The 20604-nt window shown below is 43.0% G+C and overlaps 6 protein-coding genes; 4 read left to right on the plus strand and 2 right to left on the minus strand.

The window, feature by feature from the left end:
* Positions 1 to 4039: 4039 nt before the first annotated feature.
* On the plus strand, positions 4040 to 4768 carry GSBLH_T00000636001 (uncharacterized protein; the record flags this gene model as incomplete). The annotated part of the gene is made up of 1 exon (XM_013038870.1): positions 4040 to 4768. The coding sequence occupies one exon, from the start codon at positions 4040 to 4042 to the stop codon at positions 4766 to 4768; it is 729 nt and encodes a 242-aa protein (XP_012894324.1).
* A 2824-nt stretch (positions 4769 to 7592) lies between these two features.
* On the minus strand, positions 7593 to 9357 carry GSBLH_T00000637001 (uncharacterized protein; the record flags this gene model as incomplete). XM_013038871.1 has 5 exons in its annotated part: positions 7593 to 8170; positions 8204 to 8903; positions 8934 to 9030; positions 9067 to 9147; positions 9180 to 9357. 5 exons carry the CDS (start codon positions 9355 to 9357, stop codon positions 7688 to 7690), a joined length of 1539 nt encoding a protein of 512 aa, XP_012894325.1. The 3' UTR covers positions 7593 to 7687.
* A 1196-nt stretch (positions 9358 to 10553) lies between these two features.
* GSBLH_T00000638001 (uncharacterized protein) lies at positions 10554 to 12438 on the plus strand (the record flags this gene model as incomplete). Its single annotated transcript, XM_013038872.1, has 6 exons — positions 10554 to 10576; positions 10602 to 10690; positions 10723 to 10943; positions 10975 to 11406; positions 11437 to 11655; positions 11686 to 12438. The coding sequence occupies 6 exons, from the start codon at positions 10554 to 10556 to the stop codon at positions 12436 to 12438; spliced, it is 1737 nt and encodes a 578-aa protein (XP_012894326.1).
* Positions 12439 to 13417: 979 nt separating this feature from the next.
* GSBLH_T00000639001 (uncharacterized protein) lies at positions 13418 to 15715 on the plus strand (the record flags this gene model as incomplete). XM_013038873.1 has 13 exons in its annotated part: positions 13418 to 13587; positions 13619 to 13745; positions 13777 to 13839; positions 13871 to 13998; positions 14028 to 14109; positions 14139 to 14239; positions 14272 to 14331; positions 14363 to 14759; positions 14789 to 14934; positions 14966 to 15155; positions 15186 to 15359; positions 15388 to 15530; positions 15559 to 15715. The coding sequence occupies exons 1-13, from the start codon at positions 13538 to 13540 to the stop codon at positions 15713 to 15715; spliced, it is 1818 nt and encodes a 605-aa protein (XP_012894327.1). The 5' UTR covers positions 13418 to 13537.
* A 247-nt stretch (positions 15716 to 15962) lies between these two features.
* GSBLH_T00000640001 (uncharacterized protein) lies at positions 15963 to 17907 on the plus strand (the record flags this gene model as incomplete). Its single annotated transcript, XM_013038874.1, has 4 exons — positions 15963 to 16023; positions 16054 to 16124; positions 16153 to 16196; positions 16227 to 17907. 4 exons carry the CDS (start codon positions 15963 to 15965, stop codon positions 17905 to 17907), a joined length of 1857 nt encoding a protein of 618 aa, XP_012894328.1.
* A 233-nt stretch (positions 17908 to 18140) lies between these two features.
* GSBLH_T00000641001 (uncharacterized protein) lies at positions 18141 to 19992 on the minus strand (the record flags this gene model as incomplete). The annotated part of the gene is made up of 8 exons (XM_013038875.1): positions 18141 to 18381; positions 18412 to 18567; positions 18599 to 19207; positions 19239 to 19358; positions 19388 to 19491; positions 19522 to 19703; positions 19739 to 19928; positions 19960 to 19992. 8 exons carry the CDS (start codon positions 19990 to 19992, stop codon positions 18141 to 18143), a joined length of 1635 nt encoding a protein of 544 aa, XP_012894329.1.
* Positions 19993 to 20604: the final 612 nt, after the last annotated feature.

The raw sequence follows: 20604 nt of genomic DNA on the forward strand, positions 1-20604 counted from the left end.
TGATACCTGTATTCTATTTCCTACATTAATTCGGTCACATCCAACCGTTCATTGATTTCGATATACTTATTGTTTCAGATTTACGTCATATACGCATTACTAACTAAATTTTCTTGTTATGCCCTAACGAATAAACTTGTTCATCATAATCACACTTTTTGTACTGTCTTACATTCTCTTTTTTCTTTGTGTTATGAATAAGATATGATAGCGATTGCTTTTTCTTTTCTTTTCTTTTCAAACAGTGATTCATAATTGTTTGTACATTTGTAATGACTTTTGCATAATCAGGATAGTAGTAGGTCTCATAGTAAAGTGCTGTACCCAATCTGTTGGTGTATCATACACATTACGTTAGGTGTTATATCCGTTTTTCACTACTCACAATCAAAGACTACACAATTTTAATGAAGTATGTCTATTTGGTTGTTATTTTCATTTCTAAACATCGTTGATTTTAATGTCTGTATTTCTGACTTGCTTCATTGTAGTTAACTAATTATTCGTCACTGATAAAACAACTTCACTGTTATTTGATGACTTCTTAAATGAAAGCGTTCTTTTCAAGCATATTTTGAATTACCATTTACAGATCGATTTTCTCAATGCAAACAATTATAATAGCCACAGCAACTCGTTACCTATGAAACTACTATTTGGGAACATTCCATATCACATTTCAACAATTTACAATCCTTTACACGGATCAAATAACAAAAATAGGAAAAATAATCCAACAAGAATATGTTATTCTGCATTCTATTCACGTTATTTATAGTTTCTTTGTTGCAAAAACACACAAATCAATTACAGATATATATATTCTTTTCTATATAAAATCCCTATCATTCAAAAGAAACCAAGGCAATTGAAGGATGGTTATTTGAGCCTTTTAGATGTGTTTGTAGATCCATCATTATGCGTTTTTTTCTTTGTACTATGTTATACTACAATTCTATAAAACTGATCAAAAGCACATTACAAGCTGCTTGATTATTGATTAGTAATGTTGAATTACCCTGTTTTTCATTATCAATTATTCTATAGTATTATGCAACCAGCTTAATGTCGATTTGATAAAATACTCTCATACACAATAGTGATATGAATTGTTAATTTCATACAATAACAACTATTACTTACATATCGTTTCTGTGCATGTAATACGCTTATTGGTGATTCACATCCTATTTTGTTATTTATCAAAATTCATAAAGCATATATCTGTGCAAAAGGCATAGAAGTGATGTTTCCACATTACGTTATAGCTAGATTATCTACTAACCATCCACGTATTTCTATTTGATTGTATGTCTAATAGATGTTATTATTAGACTTTACACGAATTTATACAGATATTAACATTACTTATCAATATCCAAATGATAATATACTATTTATTGTCTATATTATCTTTAAAATAGCTTGATAATTTGTTTTTATCGCTTTTGTTATTTCTGAAGCATATTTGGAATTGGTAGATTTAAGTGTTTTAAGTAATTGACACAATAATAAGAAAAATGCAATGAATCATTTCCTTATACTCTTTCAAATACTAAATCTATTTAGCATAACCTGTGTAATCACTATATGTATGATAGTTCTTTATTGCCAAGACTCTAACTATCTAACAATATCCGTTCAATTATCCTTTCATTTATTCTAATAGCTGGAATAATAAATTATTCTTACATAATCTAAGCTGTTTAAAAAAATGACCACCAAACTCAATTCACACACATTAGCTAAACAAGTTCAAAAGTATTCATCATATTTACACCTATCTTAGCATACTCGCTTTTAGATATCGTTGTATTACATTCCATAATACAATACTAACGATATTCATGTAGTAATTCTAGAGATTATCGTTCTTATTATTTCAAATCAATACTCACTTTTCTATAATAATATGTTGATCTTTATAGCCATTGCAATAATGATTGGAATACACTATATCCTAAGAATATCATATTCGGATGAATGTACAAACTGGCCTCTGACCAATTAGTATCAGTTGTTAATATCACAGTCATTACAAATGCAATAGTGATAGCAGTTTATCGAATTGGTTTACTAGTGAGCTACATTCGTCACATTGGATATTCTTATGAATCGTACTGAATTAATAATTTGACTCATTCCAAGTGTATACTGATTATTTGTAGATTTTCATAATCTGTTTCCAGTGTTTTGATAATACATTTCTTGTATATTCCATTTTCTATACTATTCTCTGTCACATTATGTAAGAGAATAGAAATGTTCTCTTTATATTTCGTCTCTGCTGTTGTTGACAAGGTTTTATTATACAGTGTAGTCGAATAATACATACATCAAAAATCGTGGTATTGATTTTACTTTCACCTGTTAGTTTTGATGATTTGTGAACGAGTCTACTCCAATGAAGCTGAATACTCATTGTTTGGTAATAATAAAACAATGATTAGCTCTTCCATTAACTACATTGATAATTCCCAAATAATGAAAGTAAGTGCCCTGTTTGTTTACTTCATAATGCTGCGTATTCAATGATGAACAAATGTAAATATTCTCATCACTACATCCAAAATGTCTTTCCCATATTTGTTGATGATCACACGAAATAGTTTTTATGCAAACCTTCAATTCTTATCCTACATTTGTGTCAACAGCATAGTAATCCTACATTATCTTGGCTAGACACAACAGTAGCTTTTCAAAATACAGTCTTCTTCAGTGTAATCTCCCTTATTGTCATACGTTTCTTTGAAATAGCACAAAATGAATATTCCTATCTACCATCATAAAAACTGCATAAACCACATAGATTATCAACAAAAGTGCCATTTTCCACTATGTTTACAATGTGCGAATATCGGAATACTTTACACCGCTTGTTAACTCTAATTTCATTATGAGCAGTGATTATTACGTAATGTCATGTACATCAATACCTACCTCTGATAAATACCTTCAAGTTGTTTTCTGTCCTTATTCTCTTTTAAAAACGATTTATCTTTATCTATCATTAATCAAGCTTTTCTTTTATATAATGAGTGCCACCATTATTGATGTATTATGCTGTCTGCATACTCCATACTTTTGATACATGTTTCTTGATCCAAAATAGATTTAATCCAAAATACTCATATAGTCATTAACCACTTCTTTTGTTATAAATTATAGGGACTCTATTTTAAAAAACCCTATATTCCTTTTTTTTGAATCTGTATGTGCTGGGAATTTAACGATATGAAATTAGAAACATATAATAGACAGTATTTAACGCTATGGTGGTCATTTCCCAAAAAGTAGTAAACTCGATTCTTTCTGAGTAAATACTATTTCAACCAACACTACCTATATTATCCATTCATTTCACTTCTTTTCAAAATAGAATTCGCTCCACTTGGTTCTATTTACAAAGTTTTGGCATTTTCGATCATTTACAGCATTTCTGTCGATTTCACCAAAATGTCATTTTCATTTTAAATCGATTCGTTTTCCTATCACATTCCAAAACTACAAAAAACAGCTCTTTCATTTAACAAATTTCAATACTCCTTTTTCTTCCATATTTCTGCTGTATCCTTTATCCCCGTTCTTAGTTACTTGCAACCATTGCACACAACCATTGCAACCCTCTTTCACAAAACATATAATATCTTTACTATTACTTGTATTTTTTAAAATGAGCGAACGAGGTCGATTCCGAAGAAGTGTCTCATCCAATGAACATCCTATCCAGGTGAGTTAAACTCGATTCCTAATATTTGTAGTTCATTGTTGCTGAGGGGCAATCCAACGTTTTTTCAGTCAATAAAGAGCAGTTGCATGAACTGATCTCCCAGGTATATCCACTCATTCAGGTTTGACATAGATTCCACATAATACTCCGCTTAGCGTTATTTCAATTGTAGGAGCTTTTCGAAGCGGTAAGTCTTTTTTGTTAAACTTTTTTCTCCGTTATCTTCACGCCTTAGAAGGTATTCATTCTCTTCTATTACTATTATTCGTAGGTGGACAACGCATCTCACAAGGGTCCGTTTCTTCTTGGATGCAGTTTGGTGGAACTATCTTAGAAGGGTCCTTGAACAGTGCTAGAAGGGAAAACGGGTTTTCTTACGGTGGTGGAAATCAAAGGGTGACAGAGGGCATCTGGCTTTGGAGTAAACCTTTTATTATTCCTGATCCAAGCACAGCTGGAGGAAAGCTGTGTGTACTCCTCATGGACACGCAGGGGATGTGGGATGGGCAGACAGGTCAAGGGTTGACAACGAGTATTTTCGGTTTATCGACACTCCTCTCTTCCTATCAAATTTACAATGTCCAAAACCGGTTACAAGAAGACCAGCTCCAGCACTTAGCGATGTTTTCAGAATATAGTTTAAAGATCAGTGAAGTGAAGAAATGGAAGGAGAAAGCGCCATTTCGTCATATCGATTTTCTGGTGCGAGATTTTTCAGCATTTTCGAATGAAAAAGATGTAGAATCCTGTCTGGAAGAAATGAAGACTTATAAACAAGAGTTTTTAGCTCCTCGAAATGCAGATGATCTCAATGAAACGCGAAACAAGATTCGAAAATGCTTTGAAGAGATTGATGTGTTTTGTCTGCCTCACCCAAATCGAGAGGTTACGACTTTGTCATTTAGTGGAGTTATCGATTCCATCTATCATCCATTCCTCGCTTTGTTAGGATACTATGTCGATCACTTGTTTCGAAATTGGATACAACCCATGGAAGTGAACAACCGAATCGTGTATGCCAAGGATTTCGAATCGTAGGACTTCAGCGTTTGTGTAAATCTAGTTATGCATTGCGATATGGAGAACTCTTTGCCAAACAGTCGAGTTTCCCATCCGTTCATTCTATCCTCCAAGCCACTGCCGAAGTGGAGATTAGCCGAACAGCGAACGACTGCTATGATGTTTGAATGCGATTCTAGAATATAAACTGTAGATGTATTCGAATATGATGGATAAGTCTTTGGATTCAGTTCCCTTCCTTACTGAAAGCGCTTTCTCCCAGACTCATGAAAATGCCCTCAAACAAGCGTTGACTGTGTTTGATACAAATAGTATCTTTGGAGACAAGTCCCGAATTCGGAAATATCGGGATTCGTTACAGTCCAAAATCAAAGAGAAAAGATACCGGCTTGAGATACGAAATTGGAAACGACTCATTTCAGAACAACAAAAGAGGTGGGATGAGGAGCGACAGGAACTGAAGAAACAATTGAATGAAAAGGACGCACAGGCATCTTCGATGAAAGTCGAAATGGATCGAACGATTCGAACAGCCGCTTCGTTGAGTGAGGAAATTCAAAAGAAAACAGATCAGATTGACCAACTTCAAGTCCAATTCCAACAGAAGAATTCTGAAGCCTCCACATTATTGCTGGAAAGCAAGCATTTACATGATGAAGTCAGCTCTTTGAAGAGTCAGTTGCAAGTTGCCGTTCAGGATAAAACTTCAAATCAAGAGATGTTGAGAAAGAAGGAGACAGAGAATACAGTGTTGAGAAAACGAGTCGAAGAAGAAGCTGCTCATTCTCGAACTCTGTCGGAACAACAGCTAAAGAAGGAAAACCGAATTGCCGAATTGGAACGGAAAGTGAGGGAGAAAGAGGCTGAAATCCTAAGTCAGCAAAAGGAAGCAGAAAGCAAGAAGAAAAGATTGAATACGCTGTATGAAGAAGGCAGAAAGAAAGATAGTCTAATTGGAGAGCTCAATGGAAAGATCAGTGTTCTGCAGCGCAGAGAAGAAGAATCAAAAGATCAACTGAGAAGCTATGTGACGCAGCTGAGCCAACAAGAATCAAAGATACATGAACTGAATATGGAAGTTCGACTTAAACAAAAAACGATTACAGATCTCGAAAGTCAAATCCGATCAATGGAAGTCACTGAGAAAACAATGCGAAAGCAGCTAGCAGAGAGGGAAGAAAGCCAGTTAAAACTGAGCAAGAGAGGAGATGAACTGGCTGCCCAACTTGGAGAAAAGGAAAGGCAAAACAGCGAGCTGAGAACGAGAAACTACAAACTCACTGAAGAAGGCGGGAAAGCGAAGCAGAAGATCGAGTTGCTTACGATTCAGGTTCAGAACCGCGACAACATGATCAGTCGATTGAAGACAAACTATAACAGCTTGTTAAGTCAGGCACAAGAAAAGGATAGAACGATCCAACGATTAGAAACAGACAAGAGAACAATCGAGGAATCACAAAAGCTGACGGAAAGCAAAGTTCTGGAACGAAATGCGAAGATTAGCGAAATGGAGAAAGCGATCGAAGTGCTGAAAATCGATGCGAAAGGCGAGCCATTGGTGATTGACTCCGGATCCTTCAACTCAGTTACAAAATACGTTTTTTCGAAGAATATCGAAACTTTGGAAATCGCTGATGATTGCTTCATCAATCTCTCTACGTTCCATATCGATGGACTGCGAAAACTAGAAAGCATTCGAATCGGAATGAACAGCTTTACGAGAGTGAAGAGCGACGATCACTGGGATTGGAAAAAGGTAAACGATTCCTCACGTTCTTTCCGAATTCTGAATTGTCCGCGATTGAAATCAATCGTGATTGGGGAGTTTAGCTTTAGCGATTATGCCAAGGATTTTGAATTGTCAAATCTTCCTGAATTGGAGGTTTTGAAGCTTGGAGTTATGAATAAGGATTCGTCGAACTTCTATTTCGCTTCTTTCGTTGTACGAGGTAGGCATTGTCGGCTCTTTTGAATACTTCACAGATCTCCCCAGTCTGAAATCGATCGAATTGGGAAACTGGACGTTCTACTGCTCTTTTGAAACAGTGATCCAAAGTACACACATTCGTTGATTTCTCAGTAGATCTTCCCAGTTTGGAAACCATTCGTCTCGGAGAACACGCTCTCGAAGGAAAAGACGATGATCGATGTTCTCTGGTTCTACAAGGTCGACTTCGAAATGCTAATTCATTGGTAGATCTTCCAAAGCTGAGCTCGATTTCGTCTATTGGATCTAGCTTCCATTATTTGCGTCGTGTGACGCTGGCAGGTAAAATTCAAGGTTTGTATTTTGTCAAAGAACTTCCAAAGGTGGAGAAAGTGGAGTTGCCCGCTGCATTCGAGAAGGTTCATACGCAAAAGATTCAGGGTATGTTTGGTTGAGTGGACTTACCAAAATAGAGAATGTCGCTCAGTGCTTAGTTGATATGATTCATCCAAAGAGTAAAGAAACGTGTTTTGTTTGTTCACATAAGGAATAGTGTTATTGTTGGTATTTGGAAGTAGTCGAAATAAAACAGAGGAGTTTTGCAAATGGGGAGTAGCGAATAAATGGGATGATACCAACACTTTTTCAGACAATCCAAAGTGAAGAAAAGTAAAGTTAGTTATGATGGTAAAGAGGTATTTGATTGAGAGTACCTAATACTGAGGTGATAGCAATTGAATCTATACTAGTCCAATACATGTTCTATTAACTACACTGATCCATCCTTCTTTATTACAATCGTATCCACATAACGACCAAGTCTTTAGCAGAAATGCTTTCTATTTGAATCAGTCGATTGCTTAATCATTCACTCTTTCTCATCAACTATCACACATACGTTTCAAACAAACAATCTTCCATCATCGATTAACCCGAATATTATATCCCTTGGAATGAGGCAATTCAGGAATTGAAATCGTTTCAGTCGATGGATCAGTCACGAGACTGGGTTATAAAGTCACTTTGACTGTTTCATTCGTGTTCGACACGATCGATGGGCTCGATGATTCAACAGGCTTCGCTGCTTCGTTCACCTCGCTCGATTCAGCGACCGTCGGAGTTGTCGAAAGTTCATCAGCAGATTGTACCGAGTTCTTCATAGGAGAATCTGCGTTGGTAATATCAACCATCACACCACTCTCCCCTTGCTCCGCTCCCTTCTTCTCCACTTCGCTCATCTCGATATTCTTCTCTTTCTTTTCTTCCTCTTCATAGCTCGCTATCTTGCCAAAGTCCTTCGATCCCTTCCATGTAGCCACATAGCCAATGTCCAGCATGCCCAAGAAACACACTCCAGCAGTCACGTAGTACACAGCCTCGCGGCTGCTGCTGTAGATCTCTGACAGCACCAAAGGAGCGGAAATCAATGCCGCCTGCATGGCGAAGTTGTCCCAGGAAAGCACTTTGCCGGCCACAGAAGGAGGGAAGCTCGTCTAAAGGATGAGAGAGAAAACAAGAGGCAATACACTAAGAATCGAAGTGGAGGCAGGACAAACGAGGCTCCAGCCAACTAGGTAAACAAAGATAGGAGCGAATCCCATAAAGGCGTTTGGCGCCAATGCGATAGACACGTGAGCAGCGACTTCGATGAACATTCCCACAACGGCAAGGTGAGGAATGGGAATTTTGCAACGAGTCGAAAGACAGGGATAAAGGACCGACTGCAGAAGGAAGCACCAAATGCCTTGAATGCAGAGCATTGTGGCGAAGAGCGTTGTTGTCACGCCGAATTTGTCACTCAGATAGATCGCATAGCGGGAATTGTAGCAACCACTCGTCCATGATGTGCAGAACTCCAAAAAGAAACAAAACGGCATGATCGGCTTGAAGTGCACTCGCTCCGAAGCAGAAGAGGAGGAGGAGGAGGAGTGAGACTCTTTCGAGACGGACACAGAGGCAGACGTCGATGTTGCAGTGGAACCAGCAGCGGAATGCTGTTGTTGTTTGCGTTGTAAATAAGCCATGTTCGATTCCTTCAAGAAGAAGAAAGAGAGGATAAAGGCGATGCCTGAGACAGCACCAGCCACAAAGAAGGGGAAACGCAGATTTACGGAGATCAAAGCAGCACTCACTGCAGGACCCAACACAAATGCTATTGAGTTTGTAGCTGCCAGGCGTGCCATAAACACATTACGCTCACTAGCCTCAGTCACATCAGAAACAACACTAGATCACAAGGAAACGCCAGCAACTTACGACTGAGCAATAATCATAGAACCAGCAAATAAACCAGTTAAAGCACGCCATAGAATCAACGTCCACATATCATAGGAGAGGCCTTGGAGAATTATACCTATCAAATAAGCGCAAACAACGGAAAAAAGCCTACCAGCACAAGACCCAAACAAAGACAAAATCAAAAATGGCTTACGCCCATAGTGATCACTCAACGGACCCATAGCAAGTAAACCTAGACTTCACAAACAAAGGAAAACTCAATACTCAGGAGTTGCATTAAGGAATAAATACTAAATACTAAACCTTCCTGGAACGGAGTTGATTCCATTTCCAATATCATGTAAGGCAAAACAGCTCCTGCAAAACTGTTGTTTAGGGAGTCCATAAACACGGTGATGAAAGTCATCACCAGAATACTCTTGCGCCTCGAACGAACCTCCATACGAGAGAGTTAAAGAATTTTTGAAAAAACACAACAAAGATAGAACGATTGGATGAACCGAATAATGGTGCAAACCATTGCCTAATAATACTTCAGACCGTTTCATCCAAAAATATGAGAATAAGTAAATAGGAATTTACGTAAGATGACTACAAAATAGGTTCTATTGTAAATCTACAAAACGATCAATAAACAAAAGCAGAAATGAACAAATTGTAACACAGAAGGAAGACATCCTATATTTTGTTCAATACATGGATTGCATAATATTAGCACCATAGGAAGATGTAACATATGGTTTGAAAAATACTTTTTTTGGACATTCTTCATCAAGAAAAAAGAATCCATGAATCCTGCTAATATATATGTTTTGGGAGTGTAATCTTGATCCCTGTTGTATTTCCATTTGAGTATGTATAAATTAGATAATGATATCAGCAGATAGAATCATTTGCTAGAGGGTTGTACAAACACGATTCTCTGAGATTATTGTACAACAATCTAAAAACGCTAGTTCATAATCGAATGCTACAATTACTGGATAAAAGAATAAGAACACTATTGGCTTGATACACCTCCATACTCAAAACAATACATAGACTGCTTTATTTCTGCAAATCAATAAGAAAATCACAAGTAGCTCAAACATCGATGAATCCAATACAGGCACAACAAATCAATATTTGATTTCTCATGATTGTTACAACTATACAACTCCACCACTGAGTAAAGTCGAGTTTGTTTATATATGAAATTGTATTATTGTGTAATGTGGCAATGAGGAAAGATATAATCATGGTCACTGCCTAGCAACTTCCTCTTCCAACCAAGAAGAAATCCTATCAATCCTTTCCCTATTAGTGATTGTTATTTTGCTATTAAGAATGAGTGCGAAGATCACCAAACATAATATTCACATATTGTGTCATCCCCTCTTCCATCCCCTATCACACATTACATTCCAACACCCTCTCCCAACCATTTTCAAAAACAACAGAATCAATCGCAAATAAACTCTCTATTCACTTTCTTTTCACTTTTTCCGTGGTTAGCCATCGAACATGGAAGTAGTCAACCCGAACGGTGTGAAAGTATATAATCTATCGACTGGAAAGAGTTTTCCGAAGGTTGCTGTGTATTTCGTTCATTTACTTCCTAGTTCCTATCTCCCGCTCAAAAGCGTAAATTAGCAAAAAATGAAGGTGTGTGTCAAATTGGTGTGGTAATTCTCTAGAATACCGAAGGCGCATTGAGTTGATCCAGGATTTCGAATTCAACCAGTCCTGTCAAAAGATCAAGGTGTCAAGAGACGGAAACTACATTGTTGCAAGCGGTAAGTGTGGAACTGCATTCTCACGTTGTCAGGAGTTTATCCTCCCATGGTAAAGTGCTTCGAGACGCAGCAGATGAGCGAGAAGTTCCGACGTCATTTAGAGTGCGAGATTGTCCAATTTCAGTTTTTGTCGGACGATTTCAGCAAGTTTGCCTTCCTTCTCGCGGACAGAACGCTCGAATTCCACGCACGGTACGGATTTCACTACCGTACTCGCATTCCCAAGTTCGGGCGAGACATCACCTATCATCGTGTTTGTTCCTCTCTCCCCGCCTCACCCGCAGGAGCGATGCGAGCTCTACGCGGTGGGCAGCAGTCCGGAGATCTACCGTCTGGATCTGGAGCAAGGAACGTTCATGTCTCCGATCCCTGCGCACTGCGCCGAGCTGACCCAAATCGTTCTCTCCCCCGTGCACCAAATGCTGGCCGTGGGGAACATCCAAGGCGAGGTGGAGTGCTACGACTCGCGCAGTCGCGACTGCCTGCAGTGCGTGAAGATCTTCGACTCGGAGACGCGCGCCATTCGCTTCCGCGACGACGGCATGCAGATGGCCGTCGGCAGCGAGACCGGTGTCGTCAAGCTCTTCGACATCCGCAGCAGCCGGCCGCTCCTCGAGTTCGAGCACGCCTACGAGACGCCCATCACGAGCCTCAAATTCGCGGGCGATCATCTCCTCTCTTCGGATCGGAAAACGCTCCGCATCACCGACCTCCACGTTCCTTCCTCGTCTCTCTGCGAGCCGTAGACCCGCGAAGCGCTCTGCACGCTGGAGCCGGACGCGCCGATCAACCACATGAACGTCGTTCCGCAGAGCGGACTGCTCTTCGTGGCCGCCGAGCAGCCCAAGGTGCTGGCGTTCTTCGTCCCCGCGCTGGGCCCCGCGCCGAAGTGGTGCTCGTTCCTGGACAATCTCACGGAGGAGCTGGAAGAGCAGAGCGCGGGCGTGTACGAGGACTACAAATTCGTAGAGGAGGGAGAGAGGAGTGAGGGATAGGTGACGCGGCAGGAGCTGGCGGAGCTGGGGCTGGAGCATCTGATCGGAACGGATCTGCTGCGCGCGTACATGCACGGCTATTTCATGGACAACAAGCTGTATGAGCGGTCGAAGGTGGTGGCGAAGCCGTCGATGTACGAGGAGTATCAGAAGGAAAAGAACCGCCAGCGCGAAGAAAAGCGGAAGGAGAAGCGGATCACGATGAAGCAGAAGAAGACGGGCGTGAACGCGGAGCTCGCAGAAAAGTGGGAGAGCGGGAAGAAGGCGGTGGACGAGCGATTCAGCGCGCTGTTCGAGAACGGAGACTACGAGATCGATAAGAATAGCGAGGAGTATCGAAGAGCGCACGCGAGCGAAATGCGAGGAAAGAAAAAGGCAGCGGTGGAAGAAGCGGAAGAAGAAGAAGAAGAAGACAGCGAGGAAGCGATGCTGGGAGAGGACTTTGATTTGCTGGATACGCATGATGCGATGATTGCGAAGAAGAACGCGAAGAGGGAAAGCGAAAAAAGCGAGGAGAGCGAAGAGAGCGAGGAAAACGAGGAGAAAAGAGAAAAGACGGCGAGTCGGAAGGAGCGAGAAGAAAAGGAGCGGATTAAGCCGAAAGTGAGATTCTATGGAGTGAAAGAGGGAAGCAAGATTCAAATCCCAACAAGCAAGAACGAGATGAAGAAGGAGGTGGAAAAGAGAAAGGAGAGAAGGACAATGTCACTGGGACAAAGAGCGAAAGCGAACGAACGAAAAGGAAGAAAGTAGATTGTGCTTGTTTCTTAGAATCATAACTCTGTTATTGGGTAGTCGATGTGTTGTAAACGGTATTGAATCAAAAAACACAGAAAGGAGAGTAGAAAGGCAAAAGACTTGAATGATAACAAAAAGGAAAAAGGAGATTTTGCAAGAATCGAACTTGCGTCTACCGAAGCATAGAGATCCAAGCACGGTCTTGAAAGATCGGTAGCTCTCCCATTGAGCTATAAACCTCCTAAAGTTTATCTTAAATTATTATATAAAATATACTGCTATTTAGCCTCACACTTGTTAGGATTGTTATGTGTTTTTGTTTCCCTTGTTATTAACTATTCGTTTTTCATAATGATGAATACTTAGAGTAATAAAATAATATAAATATAATCAAAATGGATCACTTTTCGATTAATCACACAAATGCATCTGTCTGGATAATATGCATACAAAATATAACAAGAATAATGAACTTTCGCATACAAAACTAACCCATCCCTCATTCAATATACTCATATCTCCAAAAAGCAATTCCAACAAACAAGCAAAGCTACAAGCTACAGCGTGGGCTTCTTAATCAACTGCTGTAGTGGTTTCTGATGATCTCGCACTTGATTCTGAACAATACACATCTAAAAGCTATCTTAGGGACATGTTTATACCTAATCATACATCCAAAAGAGTGATACTATTTATTCCGATCGATAACTCGGCATTTTCGTCACCTCATAATTGTTCTTTTGTTTATCATATAATCCCGCTGAATGCCTATTAATAAGTATATCCAAGTTTTGCTATACATCCTTATAAAGCTTTTATTTCACTCTATTCCTTAAAAACAGGAGTATAACAATGTGGCTGATTTTTCTTCTTTAAATTTTCTCTCTTTTATCATTCTTCCTTGTATGTTACATGAGAATTTGAGCATTATTGATCGTTTCAGAGTTCGGAGTAGACATACGTGCATCACATATATTTTTATTCATCCATATCTTATAATTCGAGCCACTCAATCATTTTCGTCGAACTCTATTTTCAATTATAACCCATCATACCCAGTATCACTTTTTGTTAGATTGAGTAAGTATTTCTATATATTTGGTTATCGCTTACTATGTTCAGTTCCTGGCTCATTAGAAAGATGCCGTTAAAAGTTGCATTCTTGTATAGGATTTTTATTTCTTGAATGTGATAGCTATGATAAGAACAATTCATCCATCAATTCAGAAGTGGAAAAGGTGCTATCAATTATCAACGATTGTGTTGAGAAAGGACTACTTTGGGAACTGACAGTATTCGATCTCAATGAGAAATTGGAATATGTACGAACCCTTCTCGATGCTTTAAGAGCAGACTCGCTTTCAAGAGTATAATTATCTTCTCTTTTTCTTATTTTCCCATGACCAATCGCTAGAAGTAATATTTTCGTCCAACTTGCAATATATAGTCATCTTCGCATCCCGTTGTTCTTTTGTATATTCAAGACCTTGACGGAGATCACCGTGTGAGTCATGACATCTTGAAAGGTATTCAAGTGTCATCACTGTACGATGGCACTGGAAGTTGCATCATTTGGTACTTTTTGTGTTTGGCATTCAGAGTAGTGATAATCTACAACTGGATTTAGCCAGCCTAGGCGCTTCCGAGCTAACTCGTTACGACTTTGGACATTGCCCAATCGACAAGGTTCTTTTTTACTGCTATTGTTGACCCAGAGTTATCTCTCCATTGTCTGGATCGTGGAAATTCTTCAGAACTGCATTCGCAATTCAGAAGAAGCTGTGGAGCAATCGAACAAGCAGCAGCTCCTGTCTCAGTTGGCTGCATTTGGCCACTTCTGATGAATAGTCTTCGCGAATTGGTGCCCATGAAGGTCCGTCGCAAACTGAAAGTGTGGCTGAAAGAGCGGTTCGTTGCGTGTATCTCTTCTGATCGGTAGAGAAGAAGAGGAAAAAGAGCTCGAGGAGCGCAAATCGATGAAGCGAGATCTCGGCGAGGACGTGGAAGATTTGGGAAACGTCCCCAAAGAGAAAGAGATGATCACTCGCGAGCTTCGTTCCATTCTCCAGAAGCAGGGCTACGGGGTCGTGGGATCCCACAGTGCGGTCAAGCTGTGTCGATGGAGCAAAACGCATCTCCGAGGGAACGGAGCGTGCTACAAGCACACGTTCTACGGGCTGAACAGCGCGTCCTGCATGGAAGCGACGCCCTCTCTGGCCTGCGCGAATCGCTGCCTGTTCTGCTGGCGACACCACTCCAATCCGACCGGACGCTCGTGGCGCTGGAAGATCGACGATGCGAAGGACGTCTACGACGGCATGGTGGCGAACCAGCGCGTAGCAGCGAGGCGAGATCTTCCCGATAGAGACTTCTGAAGCAGTTCGCGGGGTGCGAAGGCGTCTTGCCGGACCGCGTGGAAGAAGCGATGGCGCTGCGCCACTGCGCGTTATCGCTGGTGGGCGAGCCGATCATGTACCCGAAGATCGCCGAGTTTATCGACCTTCTTCACCAGTACGCAGCCATCCCATAGAGTGAGCGCTAGACACGGGACCTCGTCGTTCCTCGTCACCAACGCGCAGTTCCCGCAGGAAATCCGAAGCGTGCCGCCGGTGACGCAGTTCTACATCTCGGTCGATGGGAGCACCAAAGAGGGGCTCAAGAAGCTCGATCGGCCGCTGTTCCGCGACTACTGGGAGCGGTTCAATGAGTGCGTGGAGGCGGTGAAGAGTCGAGTGCGGGACGAAGGGGCGGGTGAAGGGTAGACGGAGCGAACGGTGCTGCGATTGACGCTCGTGAAGGGGTACAACATGGAGGATGTCGAGGGGGTGGCTCGGATTGTGAAGGAAGCCTTGCCGTCGTTTGTGGAGCTGAAGGGAATGACGTTCAGCGGGCAGGGATGCCTGCTGACGATGGAGAACTGTCCGTGGTATTCGGAGGTCGTTTTGGCGGGGAAATGACATCCAGATCGTGCAGTTTGGAAAGGAGCTCAACGCGCTCTTGGATGACTACGAGATTTCATGTGAGCATGAACACAGCTGTTCCGTTCTGCTGACTCACAAGAAATTCTTCTACGATGGAAAGTGGCACACGTGGATCGATTTTGACAAGTTGTACTGATGGGATTGTGTGTCGTAGATTTCAGGAGTTGTACGCGAAGTGGAAGTTGGACGGGACTCCGGTGAACGCCCTCGACTACTCCATTGAGACACCCGTTAATTGTGTTTATTGTGTTTTTATGGTAGGATTGGGCCATTTATGGAGCCACGGAGCAGGGATTCGACCCTCTGGATGAGAGAAAAAAGAAAAGAAAGTCTCCGGAAATGTCTAGAGATACTGAAGTTTGAGCAACGATTGTTTGTTAAAATATATGTAATTTTGTTTGATTGCGATATGCCTTCTTTTCAAGTCGAATATAAAGTATGAATAGAACCCTAAAACTAAGTAAATCTGTAGGCGTTCAGTGTGATTCATTTCATAAATATCAAGAGCCTTTGAAACTCCTACTCGCGATAACCCCTCTGTTCAAATTATTCTTAACCATGGATAACAAAGCTGTTGAAGTGAAGGTTGAGGGTCAAGAAAACACCACAATATCTCCCAGTAGGTGGCGCCCGTAGAATTCTCCTGTAGAGTCCGGAGAAGTGGAAATGTCCTTAATCTCCTCCGATACCGTTGAGGTGAAGAGATCTGCTAGTGCAATGGTGTGGTTCGTGGTTGTGTATTATGTAGGATAAGATTGCATTGGGAGCCGCTTCCTTAACCCAGGGCTCTGCGTAGTTGAGTCGATGGGAGTTAACATTTAGGGGTCAGGGAAAAAGTGGAAGTTTCTACGGAGAGATGGATCCTGCCCTTCTTCCCTCAATTATTAAGAGAGGTTCTTCTATGATGGGAGAGGATGCGAAGAAAGAGGCAAAACCCAAGACTTGGTGCGAAGTGTTTTCACAAGTCAGGGTCATTGCCTGTATTATTGGACTTGTGATTTCCATCGTCGTGATGTGCCTCCCCCTGAATAAAGAGAAGCCCGCTATTGCAAAGACTCTCGGAGTGTTGTTAATTATGGCCACTTGTTGGATTACCGAAATTCTTCCCCTTTCTGTGACTGCACTGTTCCCTGTCGTTATGTTCCCTCTACTGGGTGTGGAGAGTGCTTCCAAGATCTCAACCCAGTATTTCAATGATACCATTTTCATGTTCCTCGCCGGCTTCTTGCTGTCGCTTGCGATGGAGCGATGGAATCTCCACAGACGAATTGCTCTGTTCATTACTTCTTTCTTCGAGCGTCCGCGAAGCATTCTCTTTGGTGTCATGTTTGCCGCTTTCTTCCTGTCCATGTGGATTTCGAACACGGCCGCTGCTCTTATGATGGTGACCAACGTCACTGCCTTGGTCGATACTCTCGAAGAGCACTACGGAAAGCAAAAGATGGCTCGTTTCTCAAAGGCGATTATGATCGGAATTGCCTTTTCCTGTAACATTGGAGGCTTCGCCACGCTGATCGGAACCCCTCCCAACATGCTGTTCGCTCAGATCTTCGCTCAGACATGGCCCTACGACCCCACCAACCCCAATGGTCCTCCAGATATTTCCTTCTCTTCCTGGCTGATCGCCGTGCTGCCCTGCGATATTCTCCTGTTCATTTTGATGTGGCTGTACTTCGCGTTTGTCTACACTCCCAGTGCCACGGAGCTGCACATCGATCCTGGCTACTGCGCCCAGGAATACAAGAAGCTCGGCAAGGCGTCCTACGAGGAGAAGGTCGTGTTCACCGCCTTCATTTGTCTCGCTGTGCTGTGGATGTTCCGCTCGGATCTGGGCTCGCTGCCCGGCTGGAGCCGTCTGTTCGGTGAGTACGCTAGCTATCTTTCGGATGGAACGGTGGGTATGACCATCGTTTTGATTCTGTTCTTTATCCCCACAATGCGTTGCTGGAAGCGCCAGAACACGGAAGAGGAGGACGCCACGATCCTGACGTGGAACACCGCCAAGAAGCTGCCGTGGGATCTGGTCTTGCTGTTCGGAGGAGGCTTCGCGTTGGCGGATGCGTGCAACGTGTCGGGTCTCTCCGAGTGGATTGGTGATTTGCTGAAGGGTATCGGTAGTTGGCCGCTGTTCCTTGCCATTTTGGTGATGACTCTGGTCATGTGCGTCCTCACTTCCTTCACTTCGAATACCGCGACTGCCTCCATTCTGCTGCCTGTGATGGTTGGTATTGCACAGAAGACGCAGATCAACCCGCTGGTGTTGATGGTGCCTGTGACCATTGCCGCGTCGTGCGCGTTCCTGCTGCCTGTCGGTACGCCTCCAAACCTCGTCGTATTCGCATCGAACCGTATTACCATGCTTGATATGTTGAAGGCTGGTATTATGACCACCGTGCTTGCTTTGATTATTATCATGCTGATTACTTTTGTCATGCTTCCTTTGGTGTACGACGTCGATCTGGATTCGTACCCTGCGTGGGCGAATACGACCTCCACTGCTTAACCATCAAGACACATTATTGTGTGTTTGTTCGATATATTTTTGAAGATATACTACTACTACTACTACTACTCGTATGGGGAGTAATAATTGAATGAGAGAGAAGATTTGGTTCTATGGCTATTCACACGCTTCAATCCATTCGCTCTCCCTCACACACTGCAATCCATTCGCTCTCCCTCACACACTGCAATCCATTCGCTCTCCCTCACACACTGCAATCCATTCGCTCTCCCTCACACACTGCAATCCATTCGCTCTCCCTCACACACTGCAATCCATTCGCTCTCCCTCACCCTCCGCATTCTCTCCCATCCCACTACTCCTTTTGCTAGAAAACACCCTTCCAACTCGACGACTGATTTCAACAAACAAGCGTAGAATCGAGGTAACGCCGAGTTCTTGCTCATGTCCAAATCGTACTTGTGTCCGAACAGCTCACGAATATTCTTGCAATGATACTTGATCATCGTCGGTCTACGCCTCGCTCTCTCCCCTCTCCCTCACCTCTCCAGCGACAATCCGCACGCGATGCATCGCACGTCCTCCGGCAGTCCCATCGGTCGCAGCATTTCCGGTCGGAACATTCCGCTGTTTCCGATCTCCGTCCAGCGATTCAGATCCGGGTGGAACCCGAAAATCTCCATCGACGGCTCCGTGTATCTACGCCTCGCGCCTCTCTCTCCGCTCCTACGGATTGAACGCCGGCTTGAATCGGATGTCGGTGATTCCGATCTTGGCGAAGAAGTCGTTGATCATTCCGATCAGATGGCCCAGATTCAAGTTCCGATCCGCCACGAACAGCTCCACTTGGTGGAACTCCGCGAGGTGCGTCGCGTCCATCGTCTCGTTTCGGAACACGCGGTCGATCGAGAAGCACTTCATCGGCTTGAAGCCCTCGGGGTTCTTCGCCGCCTTGTACAGCTCCTTCGTGGTCACCGCCGTCGTGTGCGTTCGCAGAATGTTCTTCATCGCCTCGCGACGGTCCCACTGGTAGCCATAGCCGAACGATCCGAAGCCTCCTTCGGAGTGGATCTTCGCCACGTCCTGCAGATAGTCCTCCGGAACGGTCAGCGTGGAGGCGGGGTCGCTAATGAAGAACGTGTCTTGCGCATCGCGCGCAGGGTGGCTCTGCGGCTGGAACAGCGCGTCGAAGTTCCAGAACGACGACTCCACGAACTGGTTGGTGGGCATCTCGGTGAAGCCCATCTCCAGGAGAATCTTGCGGAACTCCGCTCGCACCATCAGCAGAGGATGCAGATAGCCGCTCTCCGGCTCCTTGCCCAACGCGCAGAAGTTGTATCTGGGAGGGAGGAGGAGGCGAAAGAGAGTACGGCTTGAGCGTGATGGCGCTGAGATCGGCGTCGAGCATGTCCTTGGTGATATCCGCCTGCTGCTTGCGACGCTCCAGAGCGAATTTCTCGCCCTTCTGCACTTTGTAGTATTTGCGCGTGCTAGGAAAGAGGGAGAGAAAAAGGCGTACACCAGGGTGACCATTTGGCGACGGACCAGCAGCTTGGCGTCCGCGGAGGCGGGAGCGAGAAGATCGGTCGAACCGTTGTTTTCATGGAGAGACTTGAGACGGATCTAGAGATGAGGAGCCGTGTAGAAAGCAACCTGGAGGGAGTCCTCTGGCTCGGAGACCAAGGGGGTGATCAGCCCGGAGGCTTTGTCCTTTTTTACCCATTTGTTTTTCATGCAATAGCTAAATCCAATTTTGTAGAGATCCTGCCCCACCGCAGCGATCAGCGCATCGTTCGAGATACCCTCGCTGGGGATGCTCTTCATCACTTGCAGCTCTATGAACCATCAAGCCAGTACGCGAATAGAGTACCGGGGCTTCCCTTCTCCAAAACTGAGAGAGCTTCTTCCGTAAGTGTCCAGAACTGCTGAGATAACTGTTCCGTCTTAATGAGGAGATCTGTCTCGAGGGACTTGATCACACCGACGACAGCCTGGTGATCTACGTTCAGAGAAGCAGCAAAGTCGTAAGAATTCTCAATCTCCCCCTTCTCGTTCAAGGTCTATTGCATCATCCCTTTCCGTAGGGCGCACTCTCAGCAAACTATTCTCGATCAATTCAGTCATTAGAAAGAATACTCAGAAATGAAAATGCTAGTAGTTGCGATTTTGTGAATTCCAAAAAACAGGCCATTCAAGACAAACAAAAATAGAAAGTACCGATTTACATTCATTGTTGGGAATCCAATTTCCGGATTTTCTTACACTGACTGAAGACGTAGCATCCAATCAGGAACAAGCATAAAAGACATATAATTACAAAAACGTTAAGGACCACTCTCCTAACATGGATGACTGACTTGTGCTCGTGAAATACCGGCATCGTGTGATAGTATACGTGGCAGTTTTTCTCGCCCAAGTCGGTTAAGTAGTTATAGTTTTTTCCTTGTGAATTATTCTCTTTCAAGTAATTTGCAAGTTGAGTGGAATTGCTCTCTGCAGATAGTTGAGTATAAAACGAATAAGCTAAGTTTCTCTCCGCAAACATACGAATTTGGATAGATGTACACTAGCTAGTAAGGTAGCTCTCACAATGTTACATCGGTTTCGATTGCAGCAATCCGAAAAACACTAATACTGTCAGGTACAACGCCATACGTAACGGAAAAGGCGTTCACAATTCCGTGGGGGTAGTTCTGAATCGTTCTCCATTTTGAATCACTGATTATAATCGTAAAG

This window comes from Blastocystis hominis (genome assembly GCF_000151665.1).
Source record: "Blastocystis hominis, Singapore isolate B (sub-type 7) whole genome shotgun sequence assembly, scaffold_0".
Lineage (NCBI taxonomy): Eukaryota > Bigyra > Opalinata > Blastocystidae > Blastocystis > Blastocystis hominis.